We start from the raw sequence: 14,259 nt of genomic DNA, 5'->3' as shown, positions 1-14,259 counted from the left end.
CATAAGGTAGGCCTACATATTTTGACATACTGCATTTCCGCAGAGAAAATGCTATTAGATCTCTCTCTCACACACACACACACACACACACACACACACACACACACACACACACACACACACACACACACACACACACACACACACACACACACACACACACACACACACACACACACACACACACACAGGATTCAAACAGTGGTCTCACATAAACCACACAGCACCAATGTGGACAGCAGAGCAGAGCAGAGGAGAGTAGTGGAGAGGAGAGGAGAGGAGAGGAGAGAAGAGGAGGGGAGAGGAGAGGAGGAGAGAAGACGAGAGAGGAGAGGAGATGAGAGAGGAGGAGAGGGGAGGAGAAGAGAGGAGATGAGATGAGAGGAGCTCAAGGATAGGAGAGGAGAGGGAGAGGAGAAGAGAGAAGAGGAGAGGAGATGGGAAAAGAGAGGAGAGGGGGAGAGGAAAGGAGAGAAGAGAGGAGAGGGGGAGAGGAGAGGAGAGGAGGAGAGGAGAGGAGAGGAGAGGAGAAGAGGAGGGGAGGGGAGAGTAGTGGAGAGTGTAAGCTCCTTCACAGCCCACTGCTCTCACACACACACACACACACACAGGATTCAAACAGTGATCTCACATAAACCACACAGCAGCACCAATGTGGACTGAGCATCACGGCGGATGCTCAATGAAAGACACACAGGATTCAAAACATGGTGTCATATAGACCGCTGAGCACCACGGCGAACAAACCGGTGTGATAGCTTTTGTGATACGCACTGGATTCTCGTGCAAATGTAGGCCTACATCTAGAATGAAGAGAAGACACCGGAGCAGCTCAGATGGGATGCTTTTTCTTTTTTAATTCAAGTGCACAACATGTTAGGGACTAACGTTTCGATGGCAAGCCATCTTCATCAGAGTCCATGAGTACTGAAGAGAGAGGAACCTAGTTATCTGGTATCCCCTGATTTGACAGGTGCAGGCCTATGCGGTGTGGTAATAGGCGATTGGTCCTTCTCATCGGTTGCTCATTGAGTCCACATTTAGGGCGGAATTCTCCCGTCTCCACTTAAGTCGGTTTTACGCACGCATTTTTTACGCGGTCTTATCTTGCGCGTATTCTCCCCTCTGGAACGTCGCCACACCCCTCGCGCTTAACTCAGAAAAACAGCGCGTAGCCCAACATAGGCGTGATATATGCTAAATGGGGGGATGAGTCTCCGCCAAGTTCATCAGTTGTGGCTACAAAGAAACTATGGAGCATGGATTTTCAGATCAACCATGTGAAAACCTCGGCAGTCCATTGAGATCCAACACTGAACTTTAACTTTGAATTTAAAACCACGTGCCAAAAGTCCTCTTGCAAAAGCGTTTCAAAATCTAACCTCCACTCCTTTTTACAAACTCAAGGCAAGTATTGGAGGTGAGATAACGAGATGGAAACGCGATGTGTCCCTTTGGCGGGAACTCAGCTGAGCGTTTTGGTGCGCAACAGATTGAAATAATAAACATGATTAAACGTTTTGTTAAAAATGGAGTTTGGCGTGTTGCATGGACAATTCCGGAAATCAAAAAGTGATTTAAAATGCTGATCATTCCCACAGTTAAACAAACACATACTGTAGTAGGCCTATTTGCTGACTTTTAAAAGTGTTTCTCCGCTTCTCTGTACAGCAACGTGACATTAAAATAATTGGAAATATGTGGATCTCAGCTGTCCGTCTGCATATTACACTTAGGCTACATGCATGCTGAAGAATGAACAAGGAAATCGATCGTCATGAAAAAACGGAGAGTTTATATTCTGTCGCAGAGGTGGGAATTAATTGGACATGGGCATGCAATGCCAAGCCAGGACTTAAACGCGCAGCTGATGGGGTGTAATAGAGACCAGAAGCGAAATGCCAAAGACATGCTCTGATATGTAGGGCGACCTTTTTACGTTTAGCTGGAATGACATTCAGGAAATATTTTCTGCCTTACAAAACAGATAGGACAACCTGTAGCCTACCTCAGTATGTGGTGGTTTTGTATGTCGGGCATCAGTTCAGAAAGTTTAATAGGTTACATGCAGTGCTTAATTTGTCAAGCGGGAGGTCCTGGAGCGCAGAGGATGGGTGGCTCCACCTCCCCGAGGGGGATCTGTGATGTACACGTATTTCCATGAATTCCATCCAAGGTTCCGGAGCTCTCGTCTGAGGTTCCGGAGCGAGCTCCCCCTTGCTCCCCCTCAAATTAAGCACTGGTTACATGCACATGCACGAGTTCCAATAAATCACAAAAGTGGAGGAGTTGCAATAAAAACCCTTTACTTAACGTCGTGGCTAGTAAAAATGGTGAAGGTTGTTTTTGAATAGGCATACTTTGGGTGTCTGTTAGGACGACTGGAACAGCGGTCTTTAGTCTGACGTGCCTTGTCAATTTAGCCTACTTGTGCATGGTGCAACTAGGTGTTTTTGGTTTTGGTTACCGTCCGTGGAGACAACATGATGATCCTCATACTGATTGATTTATAAAATGCTTTTGTTTGTAAGTTCACCGATATGAGAACATGCTCTGGGCAGCTGGTTATATTTCGTCACAATTAATGTAGGACGTTTATGTGGAACTGTGAATGAATTTCGATTTGGACTCACGTGGACGGTAAGGAACATCAACAAAGCATACCGTGTAACATGTTCAAAATGCGAGCCAAGCGAGCATCAAATGCAATATTACATTTTACCTCATAGTGGCGCTTGACCTTACTACAGCCCTTTGATGCGCGTAAAGGCAAACACGCTTAAGTGGACGGGAGAATCCGCGTAGGATTGATTACCATGGGGAACTCCTTGATTTTGGCCTGGCCCCACCCAAAGTGCGCAAGTGATGAAATCGCGCGTAAGCCCCGTTTACTCACGGGCTTGAGTAAGCTCAGAGGCGCTGTTGCGCACTTTTTTTGACTTAAGCGGGTGGGAGAATTCCGCCCTTAGTCAGTTGGTTGAAAAAGATATGGCGAAATTAAATAATCAATTTGCCTCTAGACCAAACAATATGACTATAAATGAAATGGCAGCTTTGCGTAATTTGGAAACCAGACAAGACATTATTATTCGGGCTGCGGACAAGGGAGGTGCGTGCGTTGTGATGAGCCTTGATAATTACAACAGCAGCGTAATAAAGTTACTTGACAACAAAGAGCACTATCAGCGTTTGTTGTCTAACCCTACAGCAACCACAAAAGAAAAAATACACGGATTTATTGATACGGCTCATGCAAGAGGTTGGATCACAGAGAAAGAAAAACGTTTTCTACAGGTAGACCATCCGTGCTGTCCGGTATTCTACGGTCTCCCCAAGATTCATAAAAGATTAATTGATCCACCTCTGCGTCCCATTGTATCTAGCATAGGGAGTCTTACTGAACCCCTGTCTCAATTTGTTGATTTTTTCTTGAGAAAATATGTCACCAGCCTGCCCTCCTATCTCGGTGACACGGCAGATGTCTTGAATGTGCTAAAAAACTGGAAATGTGAACCCAGCGATATGCTGGTCTCACTTGATGTCCAAAGTCTGTACACTTGCATACCGCACAGTACTGGTATACAAGCCATGTCTTACTATTTAGAAAAACGTCCTACTGATATTTTGCCTCCCTCTACTTTCCTTCTTAATCTGGTGGAAATTATTCTGTCTAACAACTTCTTTAAATATGATGCGGACTTTTACCTACAACTCCAAGGAACTGCGATGGGTAGTGCGTTTGCTCCCTCTTACGCGTGCTTAGTCATGGGCTGGTGGGAAGAAAAATTTATACACAACCCCACCCACAATCCATTTTTTTCAAACATAGCCCTGTACTATAGGTATATAGACGATATTGTATTGATTTGGAAAGGTACACCTGTACAACTAGATGCGTTTGTGGCCTATGCCAACTCTACCACTAGTTTTTTGTCGTTCACTATGGAGTCGGACCTTCAGCGGATTCACTTTCTGGATTTGACGATAACAAAAGATGAAAATTGTTTTTTACAAACTACTATTTATCGCAAACCGTTGAGTCGTAACACACTTCTGCATGCGCACAGTAACCATCCTACCCACTTAATACGCAACATCCCCACAGGCCAGTTTTTGCACCTACGAAGAAACTGTAGTTCTACCGTGGACTTCAAAGATAAAGCGGTAGAACTGTCAGAGCGCTTTCTACAACGTGGCTATTCACAGCTTGATATTGACCGGGCCTATGAAAGGGCATTGCAGACAGAGCGGTCTAATTTGCTGCGTAAATCTGCCAAAAAGCGCCCCAGTTTTAACATTGGATTTTCCACGGGGTATTCCCCAGCAGCTGGGAGGATTAAAAACATAATTCGTAAACATTGGCATGTGTTAAAAAGTGATCCTGCACTAACTGATTTCTGCTCTGAACCCCCGACTTTCACTTTTAGGCGCGCCCGCACTATCCGTGACCGTCTTGTTCATTCTGACATGAACATGCCTACACCATCTCCGACGACCTGGCCTCGCTCAAGTTCTGGGGCATTGAACGGGTTGTTTCTCCACCTAGAGGCGGTGACGTCATTAAGAAACTTTTACGCAGAGAGGCGTTTTGGATTTTTACACTAAATTCGCTTGAACCCTCTGGCCTCAATGAGGAGCTGAGTCTATCCTGCTTTTTGTAAAAGTCTGAGGAAGTTTATCATACTATGATGTTGGGATCATGTATAGGCCCTTTTTACACAGGCTTCTATGACTAATAAGTATCCACCTAGCCTTCCAAAATGGCATTCCATGTACATATATTTTCTTATATTTTATATTCTTTATTTATATGCACTTTCACTTGTGTAATGGTGTTTTCCTTGTAAATAGTCTTTTCCTGGGTGTGGACTCAATGAGCAACCGATGAGAAGGACCAATCGCCTATTGCCACACCGCATAGGCCTGCACCTGTCAAATCAGGGGATACCAGATAACTAGGTTCCTCTCTCTTCAGTACTCATGGACTCTGATGAAGATGGCTTGCCATCGAAACGTTAGTCCCTAACATGTTGTGCACTTGAATTAAAAAAGAAAAAGCATCCCATCTGAGCTGCTCCGGTGTCTTCTCTTCATTCAAGATTACCTGCCTCCCTCCCGTTGATGCACCAGATGTAAAAACAGAAGCGCGTGGAACCCCTTTTTTTTGTAGGCCTACATCTACAGTACTTGTACGAGGCTACGGCAAGCGATGTGGGACAAAGGTGTGGCAGGAAGCGAATGTCAACATAAACAGATATTACACAAGCTTCGATATGGTCACCAAATATTTTGGGACTGTCATTTCTGTTATGCCTACACTTTGGAATTAAATCAGAGTCTTGTAGTTACACGGGTATATTTGATTTACCTCAACGGTACCCTGTACTCAACTTTACAAACAGTTACAGGGCACATGAGAATCCGGTGCCTATCACAAAAGCTACCACACCGGACAGAATCACGGCGGATTCTCTCTCTCCCCACGGGTCTCACAAACACAGGCTTCACACACATAGGAAACACTGGTCTTACCTTAACTCGTAAATCGGGTCCATGCACCGCTCTTTCACGGTTCTCCATCACTTTGGCGTTGTGCATGCTAACGTTAGTTTAGCCGGTGCTGTTCATCTAAAACCACATCTATTCGAGACGCCCCAAACGTCTCCAAAGCAATTTGGCATTGAATATGAGTAGCTGCGAGAATTTTGTGTTTCGTGAGGCTCCTTAGTGAATTGTTAAGTCGTAAACACACGTTCCACACATTCTCGCCGGTTGCAAACAAGACGCAGGGGAAACAAAAATATTTTCTGTTCTACCACTCACTTTGAAATGATCGGGTAGTTCTAATCTTCTGACCGGTCACCTGCAGTAGCAAACCCTTCAGCTCTGTCGGTCCTCCATTCTTTATCACATATATTCCCCTTGGAAATCCAACTTTGAGAATGCTCTTAGTTTCGTTATGAAATCCACTTGTAGCAGTCAAAGTGAACAAGCTAGCCAACAACACCGACTGACTGTATTGTGAACTTCAGATTCGCTATGACGTAACTGGCCAGCAACTCTCAACGCCAGAAGGAGTCTGCGGCCAGGCTACTGCTCGCCTCACCACTGTACCTTTCAGTGGGCGTTGAGCCAAAGCGTTAAGAGTAAAGAAATGATAATCACACGTAGATAATAGTAACAAAAATATCAGGAAATGAGGGCACACCATACATACTTCTATTAAGTGTATAAAAACGTTTAATACAATATTACTAGGTTGCATTCACAGAACGAGCAAAATGGCGCATGCGCTCAAGCTTGTTAACGAGGGATTGCGCAATCCGGGGTGAGGCCAGTTCAGAGTTGCCCCAAATTCAGCGTATTCGGAGCAATTTGACATGAAATGGGCAAATATTACGATTTTGGCCACGGAAATGATTGAAAATGAGTGAAACTGTTTAAATACTGCTCAAATGGTAGTTATGGTGCAGATGCTCGAAAACAATAGCTGTTATTGTTACTATTATTCACATTTACTGCAGCTCATCATTCTCCGATGTGGCTGGTGAGGCCGTGCCTCCCCTGTCGTATTGGAGTGCACGTGCCTGAATATGATATCAGTCCACCTTTTACAGCTGTTAGAGCTTCAACTCATCTGGGAAGATTGTCCACAAGAGGAGTGTTTTTAGAAATATATATATCATTGCAAGTCTAGTTCACAATTACATACTTCACTTCTGATTTCTTCAGGTTCCACTTTGCAAGCATTTTTTATCCAAAGGAAGTGAGAACAAAAGAGAGAGAAAAAAACACAACGTGAAGGGGGGAGAAAGAGCAATACATAGGTATTCTTCTAATCACAGCATTCCATATCCTTAAAATAATTAACAAAAAAATATTGGGTGTTCCCGAGTCTATTGTTTGAAGGAAGAATTGGGTTTTTGGGTCTAACGAGAGTTACTCTCTGCTCTGTCTCAATTGGTGTGAAACCCTCGTGTGAAACAAAAAAACTTGTCACTTGAAATGAACAGTCAACAGGCACCTTCAAAACACAGCGTGTTGTCTGTGAGAACAGCCCCCATGAACTTCGGGTAGGCTAAGCTTTGTTAGCTTTGCTTGGCAAAATCAGACCATGTTGATGCAGATATGAATGGTGAATATAAATGGCTAATGCGTAAAACTTAAAAGCAAGGAAAGATGTCTTCTTTTGCCGCTGATTTTCAACCATGCCCAGATTCAGCGCCTTATGTGTAAGGCGAGATGTAAAGGCAAAACAAAAAAAGTTGCGTGAGAAATGAATATTATATATATACTCTAAGGAGGAATGTGTCATTTTTGACACATGTTTTGTGTTAAGGTGATTTTAACACATAGTGTGTGGAATATGACACAATGTGTATTATTTGGTTAAAATGCTGTGTTTGACACATTTTGTGTGAAAAAAGACATATTAATAATTCTTATCCTAAATGTATTTTAAATTTACAATGTAGCCAAATACTCATCACAAACTAGGACTGAGGTTTGAATTACACAAAAATATTTTTTATTTCTTTGATTCCTTGTTCTTACACTTTTACCACCCCTTTCTTACACACATCTACAAATGACACAAAATGTGTTGTCCCTGAGCAAACACATTCAAATGTGTTGTCCCTGAGCACACACATTCAAATGTGTTGTCCCTGAGCACACACATTTTGTGTCATTTCTGACACAGTACTTTTTAGAGTGTAGTTTTTTATCCTGTGTGAATAGTTGGTTATGATGAGGTCCCGAGGCGTTGCCATGGTTCTGATCATCAAGAGGGGATGTCTTTTAAATAAGGTTGAGATCCACCAGGGCAGTAGCCTAAAGTGGAGAGGGGTGGCGGGGGACACATGTGCCCCACTGTTGATGGTTCCTGGACCGTGCTTTCACCTTAATGAGCTGAGCCGTAGGCAGTGGCGGAACAGTTGCACACCGGGCCCCAGGGCAAAACACTGATTGGGCCCCCAATAAAGCCTGCCAATGTCACACCAGGGCCCCCACTATCAATACTGCAGGGCCCTGGGCCCAGGGGCAAATGCCCTGTACGCCCCTCCTATAGCTCCGGCCCTGTCCGTAGGCCTACTCTCCTCTGCTGTGTCTTGGGTAATGGCACAATCAATTCTTTGCTCAGTTTAGAGTCTATTTCTGACTCAAAATCATGAATGGTTTCTCCACTTTATGACAGGTGGGCTGCTGACGTGAATAACCTTGAGGCTTATTGGGGGTTACTGTGAGCAGTGTTGCCAGATTGAGCTGGTTCCCGCCTAATTGGGCTGCTTAGGATGGCCGTGTGCGGGAAAAAATGGCATTTATCAGAAAAACCCGCCCAATTTTTGCCATAGAAATCAATACAATTTGTGCTCCTAGGCAGGTTTGAGCATTTTTTTGGGCTGGAAATCATCAGCCTCATCTGGCAACCCTGACTGTGAGCTGCAGACTGTAGCCATTGGTTACAGCAATGAAAAGACCTGTGGTAGCTTTTGGAAGAAAGCAATGTTCAAAAGGAGCATAATGAAGGGGACATTATACAATTAAAGTTTTGTTTTGGATGTGGGTTAAAAGTGCTTGTAAAAGCCCTCAGCAGAACAAAACCCAGGGTGAACAGAGTAAGCTTGCCTGTGTCTAGGGCCGTAACCAGACATTTTCAAATACAGAGGTCAAATACTGCATGCTGTACCGCATATTATACATTTAGAATGCTCCAAACACAAACTGTTAAGTTTGTTTTCATTAATCATTGCCTTTACGATAAATAGGGGTAGCATATACAGACTGAATTTATCATTGTTGATCATATTTTCATCATAGATAAATTTTACAGTACTGAAGAAAATACTTAGGACATTACCTCTGTGTCCTCAATGGTAGTTACAACCAACAGAGCTGTCCGTCCTTCTGTATTTCCATAACAGATTGTTTTAACAGTAGTCAGTAGTAGCCACCCTTGACATACAAAGTTGCCCCCTGCAGTTTGCGTGACTTTGCGCCATGTCCACTTACATGCCTCTTTCAAAACCTACACTGTCATAAAAAATGGTGTTTTCCTTCCCTCACGGTTTGAATGTTTTACATATCAGAGCACCAAAAGTCAATCCAAATGTGACATACTCTCTCCTGTGATTTTGTTGTGGGAAGGTTTTTCGCTCGTTTGGGTATGATAGCCAAAAGTTGCACGTGGCAATTTCTGACAGAACACCACAAAAGTGGTTGGGACCATTCACTTATTAATGACTCACTTAAGCATGAACTGATTTGTGAAGGTAATTATGTGTTCGTTGGTCACGTTGATTTGTTTGTCTGTCAGCAGGATAACTCAAAAATGTATGAACAGATTTGAATGAAATTTTGAGGAGTTGTTGACAAAAGGAACAAGTGATTACATGTTTATGTTGATCCGGATCCGGATCACTGGAAAAGATTCTTCACCATTGCGGGATAGGGTGAATTTTGACATTTCAGTTTCCAAGTCCAGAAAAACACCCAGATTTGAATCCAACCATGAGTCATATCCCACTTCATGTTATTTCCTGTCCCACTCTTCACTTTCCTATCGAAGCAAAGGTGAAAAACGGCCTTTACTCAGGTGGCTCTGTGCTGTGATGCAGTGTTCCTTTTGAAGGAGGAAACCAACGCACACCAGAGGTTTCGAGGTGCAGGTAGCGGGTAGATCAGTTTTTGAGAAGAAGATACCGCACACTCTTGTCCATCGTGCTGCAATTTATTAAGAAAACAACGTTTCGGCCCGTATGGCCTTTCTCAAGTTTTTACACAAGCAAAGTTATTAAGTTAGTACATTTCTTAATAAATTGCAGCACGATGGACAAGAGTGTGCGGTATCTTCTTCTAAAAAATGCAGTGTTCCTTACCATCTCTTATCTCTTATGGCGTACCTAACCGTTACCCACTAGACCTATGTCAAGTGATGAGGTGTACACAGAATGGCAGCTGCTATGCGTATTTCTGTCCCTGGTGTATGAAATGTGTATGATAAAGAGTACAGATGTGCACCCCCTCTCTGATCCTCTCTCTGAATTAATGCATCAATGCATTCCTCTCTGCTGTTTATTTCAGGGCAAGAGTACAATTTTCTCAAGATGGAACCTGGTGAAGTGGACTCGCTTGGGGAAACCTATGACTTTGACAGCATCATGCACTACGCAAGGAACACATTTTCCAGGTGTGTGTCTCACAAAAAATCTTCAGTAACACTTGAGAATTGTCTTTTTTAAAAGATGTATTAACACTTTGTAAATTATCTACTAATCCTAAGTGAGTAATGAACTAATTAAAAAACTTCACAAACGTCCTGCTGTGAACAAAAAACGAGTCGCACACAGGAGCTTGATGCTGTTCAGTGAAAATATTATAAGCTGAAAAATAAAGAGAAGCCAGCTTCTCTTCATTTTTCAGCTTTTTGTACAGTTTCACTGAACAGCATCAAGCTGTGTGCAACTCCTTTTTTCTTCACAGCTCATTAATATCCGAACAGAGCCATATTACAAAAAAAAAATCATAGCTTTCAATAATGACATTTCATTCAGAATCTCGTAGAGGTAGAACAGGGTAATGCTTTTTTTCTTATCTTGCACCAATTCGTTTTATTAACCCTCTGGAGTCTAGGGCCTCTCAGAGGCTTTCAGGCCGTTTGGTACACCTTTACTTTTTCAAGTATATTTCAACTAACTGTAAACATTTATGGCACAATAAGATGGATAATTTGAAAGGCCAACTTCTTTTTTTCTGGAGGCGAAGGATCTCAGGCACTTGCTTGCTTCTTTATCCTGTAATCGCCGCAATGGCTCTGACAATCACTTCAAAGTCTCTCAGGCTAAAGTGCATTGCTAAGTGTAATTTTAGGAGGGCAGAGCAGATGCTGGTTGTGTTTAAGGGCTTGAGGGCAAGAGCACATTCAAGCCACGTTCAAAAGCATCGGTAGCATCCAACCACATAATGGGGCTTGCATGCCTATGGGAACTCTGGTTCCACTCCGGCTTGGGTCATTTCTCTCTCTCTCTCTCTCTCTCTCTCTCTCTCTCTCTCTCTCTCTCTCTCTCTCTCTCTCTCTCTCTCTCTCTCACTTTCTTCCTGTCATACTATCGCTCTCGTCCTCTATGAAGGCACAAAGTGAAATATATAGCTTTTCTTTTTTTTTCTTTAACCCACCTTGGAGACGTATCTGTGGTGTTTTACCTTTCATGCTGGCTGCCGCGCTCTATACATCTTTACTCAGGTACACTCCGGTTTTAAGAGCCTGTAAATACAATGTCACATAGGCAAATCTTGCCTTTTTAGCAGGCGTCTTCAGGTCAAAATTGGTTAAAGAAAGGCATTGGGGCAGTGTGTATGTGTCTCTGTGCCTTGTCAGGTCCTGTTAGTCATCCAGGAATCATTTCAGTGCTCTGCCTACCCATCCACTGGGCAGACTAAGGATAATGTCTGCTTTATAAAGCATTAATAAAACTTGTGAAATAATGAACAAATGGTGAATTAAACATTAACAAATGTTTGTAAATGACTGGGAAATGTTAAGTTAATATTTTATATTCAACAAACATTTACACATTTTTTGTAAAGGAATAAAAAGGTTAAAGGTTTGTTATATCTTGAACGTATTTTATGTAGATATTTTATGAAGCATGAATAAAATTAAGTTCATAATAAAAAACATTTGTTAATGTTTTATTCATCATTCGGCCATTATTTACTTATAAGCAGACATTATTGTAAAGTGTTACCATGATTGTAATAGAGTCATGGAGTATGAAATAGGTCTCACAGAATATGAGCCCTACTTTAGTTGCTGCGCCTCTCATGTGCATGCACACAGTGGATGACAAATCTACCTTGTTTCTAGCCAAGCCATGCCCTTCTAGTGACGCAACACCTTCAGTCAGGCCAAGAGCATTGTAAATATTGTTTCTGATCTCCAGAAAAATCTGAACTCCACCCAGTCTGTCGGAAGCCAGTCAACCAGTAGAAAACCTAGGGAGGCGGGTCAACCATGCCATTTGGGAAACGTTAATTGTTATGCTCTTGGTCAGACCAAGTCTCGAAGAGATTTGAAAGTCAATGATAATCAGGATACCCTGTTTCAACCCTGTCATGACTCCTTAATGCTAGCCGCCATTGCTATTGAATCAATTAATGCTCCGGCCAGTTTCTTGCCAGAGAGATTCTCACGAGTTCAGACCTCTATGCAGTGTAGTTCCGCGCAGGTCCGCCAGAGGGACAGGTCAGAGGACTGTTGGCGAAGTGCCTCAGCTGAGTGCGGCTTCTTACCGCAGAAATACACCAGCGGCGATCTGAGCGAGGCGAACGACGCAAGTAATTGACTTTGTATTGAGTCGCGCGACAAAAGCGATTCTGGAGACTAGAGCGATTTGCGAGACGAGCGCGACAATTTGAAGTTGAAATCTTTTCAACTTTCTATGACGCGGTTCGGCGACAAGCCGCGACAGCCAATGACTGTATAGAGGTCAGTGACCACAGCCAATGGGAATGCTTGAATGCTTTGCCTTCTGCCTGTACGGACATACTCTAGTATCCTCAATCGCTCGTATCGCTTGCTGCTGCACTCTGTCGCTTGAATCGCATCACGCCTGGTCTATTCGCGCGGTTACACTTCCCTCAGCTACTGAGCCCTTCAAAAGCAACAAGTACTGCATAAGATTGTTTTTAACTTTTCTTGTGGCCTTGTGTTTGACTGACTTCCCGCCTCCGAGGAGAAAACAATGAAGTTTCTCCCCTGTCAACCTACAGTAGGCATAACTCGAAATTAACTGACTGGAATTAAAACCTGAAATGAATTCTGGATGACTATAGCTGGGAGCAGGGAGGCAGCGAGTGAGGTGTTCATTGACTGTGTGTGTGTGTGTGTCTGTGTGTGTGTGTGTGTGTGTGTGTGTGTGTGTGTGTGTGTGTGTGTGTGTGTGTGTGTGTGTGTGTGTGTGTCTGTGTGTGTCTGTGTGTGTGTGTGTCCGTCTGAGTGCGGGTGTGCGTGCGTGCATGCATGCGTGCGTGTGTACGACTGAGAGAGTGAGTATGTGTGTCAGAGAGAGAGAGGGAGTGAGTTGCAAAGGTCATTCTAAATTCCACTGTGATGGTGATGGTAAAAAATAATGAATAAAATAGCATTTTTAACTTTTCTGTCATTCTTTGTTCTTTAACTTTTCTTTTCATTCCTTGTTCTTTATTTTTTCTTATCATCAAGTTCAATTGAGTTCAACACAAGCCTTATGTGGGATTACATGGAAGAAGTAGACACCGTTGTTGTGGGTACATCTGGTGATATGGGAAAAGACTGATACAGTATTCAGCCCTTTAATAAATGTGGGATTTGCTATTTTCCCAGTTTTACTATCCAATATTGTGCCTTCCCCTATGTTACTCCCACCCCCCCCCAATACTTGCCATCTATTGTATTTCCTGTGCACCTTCGTATCTGCTAGTGATATTGTCATGTAATGTAATGTAATAAAGTTTCCCCTGCTGCCAACTTTCCCCATTTAACATCCCGATTGCAAATGAGAAAATAGATACTGAATCAAACTCTTGCCACGTCATAGCAAGGACAGTCAAAACGATGAGGCGCACACACTTGCAGGTTCAATTCACAAAGTGTATTGTGGCCGACAAATTAACAACAGAGGTCAACGGAAAATATCTGGAGCTACAAACGTTTTGGATCTAGTCCATTATCAATGTCTCCAGTAGGACACGTCATAGCAAGGCCACAAGCACAAAGGAGGACAGGAGCTTGGACAATGGAATGTACCCTCCTGTATCTTGATATTAAACTGCTGGGTTTCGGTATGGAGAGGGAACACTGTGGATTGTCTGAGCATGGGTGCCGCGAGGGGGGGAAAGGTGTTACAGATTCTAAGGGCCTGACAGCACTAAGACGGCCCCTGGAAGGATGATGATAACATAATTTGTAATTTTGGGGGCCTAAAATTTGAATCTTTCATAGGGCCCAACATTTTTAGCGGCGCCCCTGGTCTGAGTGCCGGGAGAGCAGGTTAAGAGGTCCCCAAACTTTTGGTCGGCAGACTAGTACTTCAAATAAATTCGGTGCATTTAATTGATCAGTCACGTTGCCTTACAGCAAAAACACAGATCCAGTGAGTATGTAAGGTCTAAGTTGAAAAAGGCACTCTCTTCTATCAAAAGTAAAAAGCCTTTACAACACATTTCACATTATTACGCAAATGAAATTTTTTGCCGTTTTCCCAAATAGTCAATAGAAAT

General features: G+C 43.1%; 1 protein-coding gene across 5 annotated transcripts in view; it reads left to right on the top strand.

Annotated features, from left to right (window-relative positions):
• Positions 1-14,259, top strand: part of LOC134458446 (bone morphogenetic protein 1-like) — a 130,528-nt gene that overhangs the window by 44,599 nt on the left and 71,670 nt on the right. For all 5 annotated transcript variants that reach the window (XM_063210769.1, XM_063210765.1, XM_063210766.1 and 2 more), the window contains exon 6: positions 10,084-10,189. In XM_063210769.1, the coding sequence (XP_063066839.1) occupies positions 10,084-10,189 (106 nt within the window). The remainder of the gene's footprint in view (positions 1-10,083; positions 10,190-14,259) is intronic.

This window comes from Engraulis encrasicolus, chromosome 11 (genome assembly GCF_034702125.1).
Source record: "Engraulis encrasicolus isolate BLACKSEA-1 chromosome 11, IST_EnEncr_1.0, whole genome shotgun sequence".
Classification (NCBI taxonomy): domain Eukaryota; kingdom Metazoa; phylum Chordata; class Actinopteri; order Clupeiformes; family Engraulidae; genus Engraulis; species Engraulis encrasicolus.
This window is presented reverse-complemented; position numbering and strand designations above follow the sequence as displayed.